General features: G+C 46.3%; 1 protein-coding gene across 8 annotated transcripts in view; it reads right to left on the bottom strand.

Annotated features, from left to right (window-relative positions):
- The window catches only part of htt (huntingtin), a 256,421-nt gene that overhangs the window by 172,417 nt on the left and 68,819 nt on the right, over positions 1-15,185 (bottom strand). For all 8 annotated transcript variants that reach the window (XM_085974744.1, XM_085975173.1, XM_085974896.1 and 5 more), the window contains exon 9: positions 14,590-14,794. In XM_085974744.1, the coding sequence (XP_085830870.1) occupies positions 14,590-14,794 (205 nt within the window). The remainder of the gene's footprint in view (positions 1-14,589; positions 14,795-15,185) is intronic.

Below are 15,185 nucleotides of genomic sequence, written 5' to 3'. Positions count from 1 at the left end.
TTTGAACTGGGTCGGCAGATGAGGCCTCGGAAGAAGGCACCTCCGAAAATGCAGCATCTCCTCAGCATTACATTGAAATGTCAGCCTCGATTGTACGCACAGATCCTGGATTGGAGCATCAACCTACAAACTCCTTCCTCTTAGACGAGAATGCTGCCATTGAGCCAACTTGATATCAACTTTAGCACAACATAATAAAAAGAGCTATATAAATGCAAGTCTTAAATTATCAGGTAATATAGTATTTACAGAATGGAAACAAGCCATTCAGCCCAACAGGTTCATGCCGTTGTTTATGCTTCTATTCCTTTTTCTATCACGTGTTTATCTATTTTCCCCCTTAAATGCATCTATGCCATTCGCCTCAACTACTCCTCGTGGCAGTGAGTTCTACATTCTAACCACTCTCCGGGTAAAGAAGTTCTTCGTGAATTCCCGATTGGATTTATTGGTGACTATCTTATACTCATGGCCCCCCCCAGTTCTGGTCTACCCTGCAAGTGGAAACATCATCTCTACATCTACCCGGTCATACCCTTTCATAACCATAAACACCTCCATCGGGTCAACACTCAGTCTTTTGTTTTCTAGAGAAAAAAAGAGCCCCAGCCTGTCTCAAAGTGCGTCGCATGCAAGCAATCACTTTGAAGTGCAGCGACCGATGCAGGCGAATTCTGGGTATGACGCCGAAGTGTCCACAATTGTTTAGAGAGATGCTAAATGCCGAACTACTCATATTGCCGCATTCTCGTCCAACACCCAGTTACATTTAATCTCAAAATAACTCAGCCAAAAAATAAAGTAGAAATAAAATGCACAAGTCAAAATCAATATGGCACCAAGTTAAACTGCAGGGGCAGCATCAGCCTTACTATTAAGCACTTAACGTAAGTGCACAGCCGAGCATCACAATCTACTCAGCGGGAAGGAGAGTGCCTCATGACAGCAGTTTCCCGCTCGCAACGGTGTGCAGTCTTTTATCACAGCACTGTCATTTAATACATTTTAGCAACAGGCTAAATTTAATAGCTGGTGCAGCTTCTGAGCAGATAGATTTTTTTCCCCCAAACGTATGAAAGTAGCAGCCATGCTGCCACAAGACGGGCTACGGTGTGCCATGGCACGGCAGACTGCAGGTACGCAATTCACCAAAAACGGCAAACTTCTAATCTTGGTCATGCCTTCAAGAAGCAAGAGCGAAGAATGAGGAAACTGTGGAGGGGGTGGGTGGAATTATATAGCAGCTTATCACATCTCTCAAACATCCTAAAGCACTTCCAAGATCACTTTGAAGTGCAGTCACTGAAAGAAAAAAAATTAAATTTACAAAGTGTCTTATGACATCTGACGTTTTTTTTTTTTTTTTTTTTTTTTTTTTTTAAATATTTGCTCCCGGGATGCGGGCAATGCTGGCAACACCACATTTATTGCTCATGACCAGTTGCCCCAAGATGGTGGCGATGAGCCTTCTCATGTGAGCAATGACCAATGAGCAATAGGGACTCCTGGAACTCAAGGCTACAAGTCTTCAGTTTGGAATCAGTTCCTTTCGATGCCAGTCCACACTGAACATCTGGTTCTATAATCATCAAGAGTTATAGCTACTGATGTATATTGCGTACACATAGACCATTTTTCCAAACTCCAAAAGACGGAGCAACTCACGTTTACAGTAAGCTGGCGGTCTGTCAATACCAAATAGAGTTACCAAGTTTTCTCCTGCACAAGTAACCTAAAGCAGTGTTGTCACTAGGATATTGGTACCAACACTCTACAGGAAAGATCACATTTAAACCAAAAGGGCCTTAATATAGCGGGTAACACCCTGTAATAATTCTAATTCGTACTTCAAATTGGTCCCACCAGTGACAGGCCTGTAACCACAGTACCACTGCAGCTATGAGGAACGATTGGATAGGCTGGGGTTGTTTTCTGTGGAAGAGAGGAGGCTGAGGGGAGACTTAATTGAGGTGTATGAAATTTTGAAGGGCCGAGATCAAGTGGATAGGAAGCACCTATTTCCCTTAGCAGAGCGCTCAATAACCAGGGGGGCATAGATTTAAAGTAATTGGTAGAAGGGTGAGAGGGGATTTGGGGAGAATTTTTTTTCACCCAGAGGGTGGTGGGGGTCTGGAACTCACTGCCTCAAAAGGGTGGTAGAGGCAGAAACCCTCATCACATTTAAAAAGTACTTGGATATGCACTTGACGTGCCATAACCTTCAGGGCTATGGACCAAGAGCTGGAAAGTGAGATTAGGCTGGAGAGCTCTTTTTCAGCCAGCACAGATACGATGGGCCGAATGGCCTCCTTCTGTGCCGTAAATATCTATGATTCTACGACAGCTTAAAGTGCTCTCTCGGACACAAAGCAAGTCGGAAAGGGTCAAATCTGTAAACGTAATTTTCCACAGATCAAAGTATGAAAGTTTCATCTACCATTACACACGGTCTACTGAAATCCTAGTGACAGCAATGCACAGTATTTTACACATCTGTAAGGTGGCCCAAAGGACACGAGGAAGAATGTCACGACTAGGAATTCACAGTTCAATAACAGATATCGTAAGGAGTGTGGATAGTCACCTTTCTGCTTCCTGAGGATAACAGGACTGCATGGAGGACCCCCTCCAGCTGCATGCAACAGAAGAGAAGAGACAAGAAATAGAGTGCCATAGAGATAGTCTACTACCCATACTTAGCTCAAAAGGTAATCCGTATGGAACATATTTAAAAGAAAATTCTCAGAGAACCCACTTTCTTTTAAATTACCGCTGTGCATTCAGAACAGTAACACTGCTAACAAATTCTGATGTTCAGGTGCAGGACAGTTCGATCTCCCCCTTCGACCTTCAACCTATTCACAGTCAAGGCAAGCCATCTGGCACAGTGCGACAGCCTGCGAATTTTTACTCTCAACACATATAGCAATTTGCCGACGCAGTACTGCGATTTCAACAAAAAAAAAGTCCTGGAGGCGGTGAAATCCTGAGCAGTGATTAATCAATCACCCGTGAGACACCGGGGGATGACAAACGAAGAACGGTCAAAATAAACAAAAACATTAAGTGCGCTACTGACAAACCCATTTTGTGACTTGTGCGTAAGCTAGAATCATTTTGGATTCCTTAAAATCGTTTGCAAACACGTCAAGCGTGCAAAACTACAGGATGGCCTGACTACACAAAGTTTTTTTTATTCATTCACGAGATGTGGGCATCGCTGGCAACGCCAGCATGTATTACCCATCCCCAACTGTCCTCAAGAAGGTGGTGGTGAGCCGCCTTCTTGAACCGCGACAGTCCGTGTGGTGAAGGTACTCCCACAGTGCTGTTAGGGAGGGAGTTCCAGGATTTTGACCCAGCGACGATGAAGGAACGGCCGATATATTTCCAAGTCAGGATGGTGTGTGACTTGGAGGGGAACTTGGAGGTGGTGGTGTTCCCATGCGCCTGCTGCTCGTCCTTCAAGGTGGTAGAGGTCGCGGGTTTGGGAGTTGCTGCAGTGCATCTTGTAGATGGTACACACTGCAGCCACGGTACGCTGGTGGTGGAGGGAGTGAATGTTTAAGGTGGTGGATGGGGTGCCAAAGTGAGAGAGCAACTGCCTTCTTGCCAAAAGATCGCAAGTTCCAGTTCTGAGGCTGCCCGTTTCTAATGTGAACCGTTGCAACAGGAGATGTGAGGGAAGACTCGAGGGATTTGGGGCTCTTCAGCCTTGAAAGGAGGAGGGGGAGAAGGGACCATGTTGAGGCATGCATAGAAAAAAGGGTAAATCTGGAACATTACTTCAAGTTAAAGCAAGACAAGGACACAGGTACAAACTGGGGGGGGGGTAAATTTAAGGCAGCCGTCAGGGAGGTCGTCACACAAAAAGAGTGATCGACATATGTGAAGAGAAAAAGATTGGTGAAGTCAAGCGTAGGTCCCTTGCAGTCAGAATCAGGGGAATTTATAATGGTGAACAAAGAAATGGCGGACCAATTAAATACATACTTTGGTTCTGTCTTCACAAGGGAGGACACAAATAACCTCCCAAAGATGTCAGGGAACACAGGGTCTGCTGAAAGGGAGGAACTGAAAGAAATCAGTATTTGTAGGGAAATGGTGTTAGGGAAATTGCTGGGATTGAAGGCCGATAAATCCCCAGGGCCTAATAATCTACATCCTAGGGTACTTAAGGAAGTGGCCCTAGAAATAGTAGATGCATTGCAGGTCATCTTCCAACATTCGATAGAATCTGGAACAGTACCCATGGATTAGAGGGTAGCTAATGTTACCCCACTATTCAAAAAAGGTGGTAGAGAGAAAACGGGGAATTACAGACCGGTAAGCCTGACATCGGTAGTGGGGAAAATGCTAGAGTCCATTATAAAAGATGTAATAGCAGAGCACTTGGAAGACAGTGACAGGATCGGACAAAGTCAACATGGATTTACAAAAGGTAAATCGTGCTTGACTAATCTACTGGAATTTTTTTTGAGGATGTAACTGGTAAAATAGATAAGGGAGAACCAGTGGATGTGGTATATTTGGACTTTCAGAAGGCTTTCGATAAGGTCCCGCATAAGAGATTAGCGTGTAAAGTTAAGGCACATGGGATTGGGGGCAAGGTATTGACTTGGATAGAGAACTGGTTGGCAGACAGAAAGCAGAGAGTTGGAATAAACGGGTCTTTTTCCGAGTGGCAGGCAGTGACTAGTGGGGTACCGCAGGGATCGGTCCTTGGACCCCAGCTATTCACAATATATATTAATGATCTAGACGAGGGAACTAGATGTAATATCTCCAAATTTGCAGACGACACAAAGCTGGGTGGGCGTGTGTGCTGTGAGGAGGATGCCGAGAAACTCCAGTATGATTTGGACTGGTTGGGTGATTGGGCAGAAGCATGGCAGATGCAATATAACATGGATAAATGTGAGGTTATCCACTTTGGTGTCAAAAACAGGAAGGCAGATTATCTGAACGGCAATAGATTGGGAGAAAGGGAAGTGCAACGAGACCTGGGTGTCCTTGTGCACCAGTCGCTGAAGGTAAGCATGCAGGTGCAGCAGGCGGTTAAGGTGGCAAATGGTATGTTGGCCTTCGTAGCGAGAGGGTTTGAGTACAGGAACAAGGATGTCTTGCTGCAGTTGTACAGGGCCTTGGTGAGACCACACCTTGCGTATTGTGTGCAGTTTTGGTCACCTTATCTGAGGAAGGATGTTCTTGCCATGGAGCGAGTGCAGCGAAGATTCACCAGGCTGATACCTGGGATGGCAGGAATGACTTATGAGGAAAGATTGGGTCAATTGGGCTTATACTCGCTGGAGTTTAGAAGAATGAGAGGGGATCTCATTGAAACTTATAAAATTCTAACAGGACTAGACAGACTAGATGCAGGAAGGATGTTCCCGATGGCCGGGGAGTCCAGAACCAGGGGTCACAGTCTAAGGATAAGGGGTAGGCCATTTAGGACAGAGATGAGGAATTTCTTCACCCAGAGAGTGGTGAACCTGTGGCATTCTCTACCACAGAAGGCAGTAGAGGCCAATTCATTAAATATATTCAAGAAGGAGTTGGATAGATTTCTCAAGGCTAAAGGGATCAAGGGATATGGAGAGAAGGCAGGAACAGGGTACTGAATTTGGATGATCAGCCATGATCTCATTGAATGGCGGAGCAGGCTCGAGGGGCCGAACGGCCTGCTCCTATCTTCTATGTTGACACCTGGAACAGGACTCCTCGGCCGGGCAGTGAAGCCACGACCGCCAGGAACTGTTTAAGGAGCAGCTAAATGCTGCAAGCACGAGACAGAATGGCCTAACCTTTCCGATCTCTCTCTCTCGGGTAAGTACGCTCTGTCATAATCCTAAATCATACTTCAAATTTGGTCCCGCCAGCGACAGACCGGCAACCACAGCACCGAGCCGACGCGATCAAAGTGCTCGCTTCAGACCCAAACCAAGCCTGAAAGGGTCACCGCACTTCTGTGCACTTTCCCCACAGTTTGAAGCGTGCAAGTTTCACCCTCCGTTACACGTTACCGAAATCCGAGTGACAGCAATGCAGAGTGGTTTACACATTGGCCGGTTCTGTTCCTTCCCACCAGATGGAACGCTGTGTAAAAGCAAAGCGTTCCGTCTCGGTCAAAAACCGACAAGAGCCAGTCTGCACCTCCTGGGAGAGCACCTGCAGCCGGCCGAGAAGCATCACCGACTGTGGGGCTGGCGAGGTTCTCCAACTAAACTTTACCCGGCCTCTACCACTTGGTGGCAGCAAACAGCCTGTAAACAAGTGAAAACGACACACACACAGGCAGGGTTTGGAAAGTAAAGATCCAGACGCAACAAGAGTAGAGGAAAGTGCAATTATATAAGGGAACGGTGGCATAGCGGCTACGTTACTGGAATAAATGATCCGGAGACCTGAGTTCTAACCCCACCACCGCAGCTGGGGAATTTAAATTCAGGTCATTAAATGAAATCTGGGATAAAAGGTAATGGCGGCCATGAAACGAACACAGGTAAAAGTGGCCATGGAGCTGTCGGGTTGTCGTAAAGACCCAACTGGTTCACTAAAGTCCTTTTACGGAAGGAAACCCGCCGCCCTGTGCGTGACTCCGGTCCCAAACCGACGTGGTTCACTCTTTAACTGCCCGCTGAAGTGGTCCAACCAGCCTCTCCGCTGTATCAAACCGCTACTCAGGGGAACTAAGGACGGGCAATAAATGCCAGCCTTGCCAGTGACGCCCACACCCCGAGAATGAATTTTGGGGGGGGGGGGGGAAAATCATCAAATTCAACACCTTATGGCAACACGAGTTCAAATCCCACCACGGCAGCTGGGGAATTAAATAAATCTGGACTAGGGGTCGAGGAGGCCGCACCCTGCAGCTGCTTCCCCTTTTTGCCACCGATCCATGTCACAGCTTGCTCCTGGATCCCACACATCCTGGTGCCCTTCTGTTGCAAGCCGACGAGTTATAAATTATGAATCGGACCCATTTGGACACCATATATAGCAGAGGCTCGACTTGCATATGCAATTCTATTTTGCGGTCATTGACAATGTGAAGACCAAAATATCCTTCAGCCCTCTTCTCCCTGGGGACGGTAGCATAGTGGTCGTGTTACAGGACTAGTAATCCAGAGACCTGGACGAATAATCCAGAGTCAAATCCCACCATGGGAGTTGGGGAATTTAAATTCAGTTAATTAAATAAATCTGGAATGAAAAGCTAGTTTCAGTAATGGTGACCATGAAACTATCGGATTGTCGTAAAAACCCATTTGGTTCGCGAATGTCCTTTAGGGAAGGAAATCTGCCGTCCTTACCCGGTCTGGCCTATATGTGACTCCAGACCCACAGCAATGTGGTTGACTCTTAATTGCCCTCTGAAATGGCCTAGCGAGCCACTCAGTTGTACAAAACCGCTACAAAAACCAATAACTGACTCCAGCGGTTCAAGGCGGCGGTTCACCGGCCACCTTCTCAAGGGCAACTAGGGATGGGGAATAAATGCTGGCCGTGCCAGCGACGCCCACATCCCGTGAACGAATAAAAAAAAATTTCCCAACAGGAATGTGGAAATAGGCTTTCTAAAGTTCTGTTCAAAGATTAAAGAAACGCTCCAAAAATGTGAGACAGTCATTCCAGTTACTGCACTTGCGAGAAAGGTTTTTGAGATACACTGCAATAAAATGCTAAACAGCAGGATGTCAGTCAAGCGCATCAATAGCAAGTCACAGTAACCGCGATGTACAATGGATGCCACTGCTTGCACTGGTTGTTGAAAGGCAGACACCAGCTCCTGTAGGAGCGTCAGGTTCTCCACCTACCAGTTCCACTGTGCCGTGGACAATGTCTTTTTTTTTTTAAAAGCAGTTCTCCTGCGGAGGATAGGTTATCTTTGCAATTGTGCGTTGTTGAGACCACACCTGGAGTACTGTGTACAGTTTTGGTCTCCTTACCTAAGGAAGGATATACTTGCCATAGAGGGAGTGCAATGAAGGTTCACCAGATTGGTTCCTGGGATTGGGGGGGGAGGAGAAATTGTCCTATGAGGAGAGACGGGGGAGACTAGGCCTATATTCCCTAGAGTTTAAAAGAATGAGAGGTAATCTCACTGAAACATATAAAATTCTTACACAGGGCTCGACAGGGTAGATGCAGGGAGGATGTTTCCCCTGGCTGGGGAGTCCAGAACCAGGGGTCACTGTCTCAGAATAAGGGGTTGGCCATTTAGGACTGAGACGAGGAGAAATTTCTTCACTCAGAGGGTGGTGAATCTTTGGAATTCTCTACCCCAGAGGGCTGTGGAGGCTCGGTTGTTTAGTATATTCAAGATGAGATCGATAGATTTTTGGATATTAAGGGAATCAAGGGATACAGGGACAGTGCAGGAAGATGGAGTTGAGGTAGATCATCAGCCATGATCTTATTGAATGGCGGAGCAGGCTCGAGGGGCCGTATGGCCTACGCCTGCTCCTATTTCTTATGCTCTTAACAATGGTGCATCATACCACCTAACACGCTATGCATTATTCTGTTGCCAAGGTGTTACCTGGCACGTCCCTTTGGGGCCAGAAAGTCTCTCTGCTGTAATAAGAGCATCGAAAGACAATTTGGAAGCTAACTGGCGTCAGGTACATTGTCAATTAGAGGATAACTGTTGGGGAAATCTCTGCCTAGATTGGCAGCTGCTTGTGAATCACCAGCTCCTGCCCATTGCCAGAGAAATCCAGCAGGAAATCCCGGCCTGTCCTCCTCCTTTTGATCCTTTCATTAATGGTGCACAAATTTGTATGCGAGACAAATTTAAACAAGATGATTATTCCCCTGTCTAACATGTGTCACTGTGCGTCTGCGTCCTGACAGGTGATTGGTCCTTGCTAACCACGTGAGAGTCACTATTTTCCAAGTCACGTTGGTACTGGGCAGCCATGTGACTGGAAAATATTGACGCTGACGTGGCTATCCAGTACCAACAGGATGCCAGAATCGTAACCAACACTTTGCAGCAGTGATGTAGAATCCAGGAACCTCGCTCCCCATCTCCTGGGCACTGGAGGTTCCTACACTCGTAATGGCGTTAATTGTTTCACATCAGCATTTAGTCAGTGGCATTGCGACTTGGCTACGGCTGGTACAGATATTGTTCAGTCATACTGATTCAAGTCCATTTTTCATTTCCATCAAGTGTTGTAAAGGTCCGGATCAAACCCATTAAGGTAGAAGTAAAAGCCATGCAATCCCATTTTTTCCCCCTCCACCATTTCCAATGAGAAAATTCTTTGCAATGAGGAATTGCTTCAATTCTGTAAATTGCAAATGTCCAATGCCCACTTAAAAAAAAAACCCTCACAAATCTTTCACTGTCCGTCACAAACTGCATTTAGCAAGCAGAGTGGGAAGCCCTGCCAAGAACTGTGCAGTACTTCACTGTGGACTCCTGAGCATGCAATAACAAGGACAAGAGGTTTCAGCAGCAGAACTTCCGATTGCTTACTCTTCAGCTGGTCACTATCCTACTTTCTAGCATGACGCACACTCTGCTCCCTTCCAGCATCAAGGGGCAAGGGCACAGAATGAAGCACAACAGCCCTCAAATACTTTAAGTGCCTGGCACAAAAAACCTGAATGCGTCCTACAGCGAATTATCAAACCAAGAACCAGAGGGGAGACCGTGAGGGGGGGGATTTACGCCGCGAGCTGTTACGATCTGGATGGCGCTGCCTGAAAGGAAGCAGATTCAATAATTACTTTCAAAAAGGGGAAATAGATAAATACTTGAAGGGGAAAAAAATTTGCAGGGCTATGGGGAAAAAGCAGAGGAGTGGGACTAACTGGATAGGTCTTTCAAAGAGCCGGCACAGACACGATGGGCCGAAGGGCCTCCTTCTGTGCTTGCATTTATACCAGATCTCTCAGTATCTCAAAACGCTGCACCCGCGATGGATTATTTTGAAGCGCCTGTTACGTAGATAAGCAGAACCACGACGCAGAAAAATCCCCTAAAATACTTTTGAGATGAATGACCCGGCTAATCTGCTTTGGCGGTGTTGGCTGAAGGAGGAACTTTGGTCAGGACACTGGAAGCAGCTCCCGGTTCCTCTTCCAGGAGTGCCACAGGATCTTTAACATCCACCCGAACCAGTACACGTCTCATCCAAAGGACGAGATCCCTTGTGGTGCTGCACCCCCTCAGTACCGCAACCGAGTGCCGGGCTAGCTTTTTTGGGATCAAGTCTTAATCCTATGGGAAAGGAGCAGGGGAGAGTGGGACTAATTGGATACCTCTTTCAAGGAGCCGGCACAGCCACGATGGGCCGAATGGCCCGCTTCTGTGCTGCATGATTCTATGAATTGTATAAGCAGCAATGGCAAATTTCAGTTTCAGAACAGAGTAACATTTAGCACTCAGGCTGCCAGGTGGTCATGGAATATTTCTGTCTCCGTTAGCCAACAGGTTTAGGCAGTCTTTAGCTTAACCTTGAAAGAATTCTATTATATAATCATAGTTCATATTATATTACATTATAATAGTGCAGATGGAGGTACACAATTACAAAGCATAATGAATTTATTGTGGAATATTGGTACGGCTATTGAATAAACTACTGCATATCTATTTTATCAACTTTTAAAAACAAAATTGCATTAATGCTGTACTCCATGAAAAATGTTAAATATTAAATACTTCAATTCTGCTTACCCTTTTCATAGCATTTTTCTCCTATTCTCTTATTTTTACTGTTTTGTTTTTGAGTTAATATTTCCCCCCGCCTCCTCTCTGTTGATTCCTCCCGTGGTGCGGCATCACCGGCACCAGTCACCCTCCAGTACTTTGCTGAAAGAAATAGTTTGAGAGAGCCTAGACGGCGAGCGATGCCAGACTGTATTCGATTGCGAGGCGGGAGGCGAGAGCCCACTCACAGCCAAGCCCGAGATCTTTACATTCATAATTTCCAGCCGAAAGACGACACCTCAGAGTGCAGCACTCCCTCGGTACTGCAATGGAGCATCAGCCTAGATTTTTGTGCTCAAGTCTCTGGAGTGTGACTTGAACCCACAACCTTTCGACTTAGAGGCGAGAGTGCTGCCCACTGAGCCACAGCTGACACTGGATTGGAACTATCTTGCACCGCACCGCACCCCCACCCCATATCTTAAACCAAGACAAGTCAATGAAATTAATTGCGCTCTGCTTTAAAAGCCCCCGGCAATTTAACCATAAGCAAATCAGAATCAACTCTTACAAGTAATATGAAGAGAATACTCAATGGGAAAGCTTTGAAATATAGAATTTACCGCACTCGGGATGAAGACCCAATCAAATTTATTTGTGACGTTTAAAAGTCTGTATTTGCAGAGTAAATGCCTCACCACTTGCACCGTCCATGCTGCTGCTAATCGTTTGCCAGTACTGTCGCTAACCCGGGCAGTTCAATAGGTTCTTCAATACGTTTGCACCTCGTTAATCCCTTGTATTTGGCCGCAAATTCATCGGCTGCCATTTAATCCTTAGCACCTGAATATTGTTTATATCAACCAGCCTGTCGAGACTGCGTTAGCCAGCTTCAGTCCGTCAGAGCAACGGAACGAGATGGCTTAAAATGAGGAGGCTTAACCGGACATTGCCTATAGCCGGCAAAATGCGTTAATAACAAAGCGCCAGTTATAAGCGGTGGGAACGGTACTCACAATTACCCATCGAGTGTGATGGCGTTTATCTAAAGTCGCTTATCTAAAGTCACTCAATTGGTTGGAATTTGGACCTACAGGAGGAGTATGGATTTTTCTGAACAGTGTGGTTGGATCTTCCATTCGGGACTATCCTGTACAGCAAGAGCATCTACACTTTTTGCCTTTGCAAACCAGTTAGGTCGCATACCATGGAAGTCTCCTCTGCCGCGTATTACGTTTAACAGGACTAGACAGTCTAGATGCAAGAAGGATGTTCCCGATGGTCAGGGAGTCCAGAACCAGGGGTCACAGTCCATAAGGGGTAAGCCATTTCGGACTGAGATGAGGGAGAAATTTCTTCACTCAGGGTTGTGAATCTTTGGAATTCTCTTACCCCAGAGGGCTGAGGATGCTCAGTCGATGAGTATATTCAAGGCTTGATAGATTTTTGGACTTGAGGAATCAAGGGATATGGGGATAGGGTGGGAAAGTGGAGTTGAGGTCGAAGATCAGCCATGATCTCATTAAATGGCGGAGTAGGCTCGAGGGGCCCTATGGCCGACTCCTGCTCCTATTTCTTGTGTTCTCGTGTTTCCAAACCGCTAGGCGCACAAAATTCAATCTGGACAAACCTGGGAGCGAAAAATATAAGAACCGATAAAAACCGAGCCACTTAGGGCTTTGTGGGTCGGCTTTCTAGGGTTTGCAAGCCCCCTGTAACCCACAGGCCGTGGTTTGGAAAACCCTGTTGTACAAGTGTTGGATCATTTCAGGACTTGGCGCCATTCTTTGTGAAGATGTCCTTCAGAGGTACAGGAAATTCTCGATTTACCGGCACCTAAATAACTGGAAATTTCTGTTAACCGGCAAAATTCAGGAGTAGGTTCAGGTAAGTTTTACTTCATATTAGTGGCCGTTCCTGGATCTTGTGGCCGGTTCCTGCACCTGTTGCTAAGCAACAGGGAAGCCTGGATTTGTTGCTGTGTACGGAGCTCTCGTGCCTTTTACTATACCTCTCTGTAATCTGGACTTTTTGATAAACCGGCACCACGCCGATCCCATTGGTGCAGGATAAAAAAAAAGTTTCCTGTACACGAGGCAAGAGGGGGCCGAGGGGCTAAATATACATAGAACGGCATGCCAAGCAAGTGCCTCAAGCACTCCAAATACACAGGTCACGTGGGCACTGTATGGATAGGTTTGTATAGACTGTTAAACAGAATGGTTGTGACATAGTAAATAAAGAAAAACTGTTTCCAGTGGCGGAAGGGTTGGTAACCAGAGGACACAGATTTAAGGTGATTGGCAAAAGACCCAGAGGTGACACGAGGAAACTTTTTTTTTTATATAAACGCAGTGAGTTGTGATCTGGAATGCGCTGCCTGAAAGGGTGGTGGAAGCAGATTCAATAGTAACTTTCAAGAGAGAATTGGATAAATGCGTAAAGGGAAATAAATACAGGGCTATGGGGAAAGAGAGTGGGATTAATTGGATAGCTCTACCATCGACTACAGGCACGATGGGCCATGTGGCATGCTTCTGTGATTCTAATAAGCTACAGGAAACTCTTTTTTATCCGGCACCAACGGGACCGGTGTGGTGCCGGTTTATCAAAAAGTCCGGATTACAGAGAGGCCCGTACACTGCCACAGATCCAGGCATCCCTGTTGCATAGCAACAGGTGCAGGAACCCCGGTTACACGGCCACAGATCCAGGAACGGCCACTAATATATGAAGTAAAACTTACCTGAACCTACTCCTGAATTTTGCCGGTTAACAGAGATTTCCAGGTTATTTAGGTGCTGGTAAATCGAGCGTTTCCTGTAGTTGGCATTATATAGATACCGTATTAAGCTGGAACAACTCTGTAGGGGTTAAGTTAGGTTAAAACACACTTCGGACCCAGTCACACAGCCAAACGGGCGATGTGCGTGTGAATGGAATGTTGATTATTGAAGAGATGCCAGATTGTCTGGAAGACACCTGGGGATTGTAGACAGAGAGTAAGTCCCCTTTTGCAATAAAGATTGGAAGAGATAAGGGGATTAAAGGTTACAGAGAATCCTAATGAGCACTCGTGCATGAGGAATATCCAGAGTGTAATAAGCCTAATTGACAAGTGGACTGAATGATAGCAGCTGACTTAACCACTAAACAAGCTGATGTATCGACAGCATTTACACAGAAGGTAATGATTTATTGGGCTCCGTAGTCATCCAGACAAGTACACGCGACACTGCTGTATTTTAGGAACTCTGTAGTCTGACCTGGGACTACCGAGAGAGATGGAGAGAAGCCTGCTCACCAGCCTTGATGAGTGCTATGTCTGTGAATATATTTGACGTCAATCTGTGCGTTTATTAATAAAAAGTTATTTATCAGACGTCTTGATATTTCTTGGTCCTTGAATCTGCATTGAGGTGAAGGATAGTGACCAACATAACCTTACAGGCACCTGCTAATGACTTCACTGATTTTATTTTGCTGTAACAATCACTTTATACTTCTAATCGTTAGCAAACGGCAATCCATTTTGGTGCATTTACCATTGCACGATAGTATTTCAATTGTCATTCACTAGGGGCAGGAGGAGCCGTTCAGCCCTTCAAACCTATTCCGCCCTTTGACTGACTGCGGAGCCATTCAATTTTCCGCGCAATTTCCATTGTAAAGCCGGTGAGCGGCCCGCGCGGGACCTCCGGTCTGCTGCACGGCTGCGCAGCTTAACGGAAACATTGCCCACGACTGATCTGTATCTCAACTCCATCTACCCACCCTGGTGACCAGCCATTGCTTCGGATCATCACTCTGGGTTTAGTTGCATTTCATATGAATAAAGATAAAGCAGTTCAACAAATCTCTAACTGCAAAACGCATCAGTCAACACACACACAGTAGGGCGCCCTAGTCAGGCAACTTGCCTATCAGCTCCACAATGCTGCCGCTGCGGACCCGGTTCGAGGTGTCGTCTCGCACAATGCTGACTCTGGTAATGCTGCCGGCAGTGGTCAGGGCCCGGAGCAGCTCGGGAGGAGGGGTGCGGAACAGCTGCTGCAGCGTCTCCAAGGCTGCCGTTACCACATTGTGGTCCCGGTGCTGGGTGTAGTGGAGTGTCAATTCGTACGCCTGTACAAAAGGAAACAAGAGTCTCTCAGTGCTTGATATCTGGTCACTCTGCTGGCAAGGACTGTGCAAACTTTCCACTCGATGCAACTTTACAAAGGAAAACATTTCTTTCAAAATATTACTAGTAAAAACAGTAGGTCAATCAGTATATACGAGAGAGAGAGACTAACGCTGCAGTATCACCATTTCAAAGTGCTTTCCTTTCCTGCAAGCTGGTTTTTGCATTTGTTTTAAATGAAGAAAAACCTTGTTGAATGTAAATTCAAATCTAAAACTGAGCGAGTGCTGCGCTGTCGCAGGTGCCGTCTTTCTGATGAGGCGTTAAACCGAAGCCCCCGTCTGCTCTCTCAGGCAAGCGTAAAGGATCCCACGGCCGCTATTCGAAGAGGAG

The sequence above is a fragment of the Somniosus microcephalus genome, chromosome 1, assembly GCF_052327205.1.
Source record: "Somniosus microcephalus isolate GS21.2 chromosome 1, FLI_Smic_1.0, whole genome shotgun sequence".
In the NCBI taxonomy this organism is placed as follows: domain Eukaryota; kingdom Metazoa; phylum Chordata; class Chondrichthyes; order Squaliformes; family Somniosidae; genus Somniosus; species Somniosus microcephalus.
This window is presented reverse-complemented; position numbering and strand designations above follow the sequence as displayed.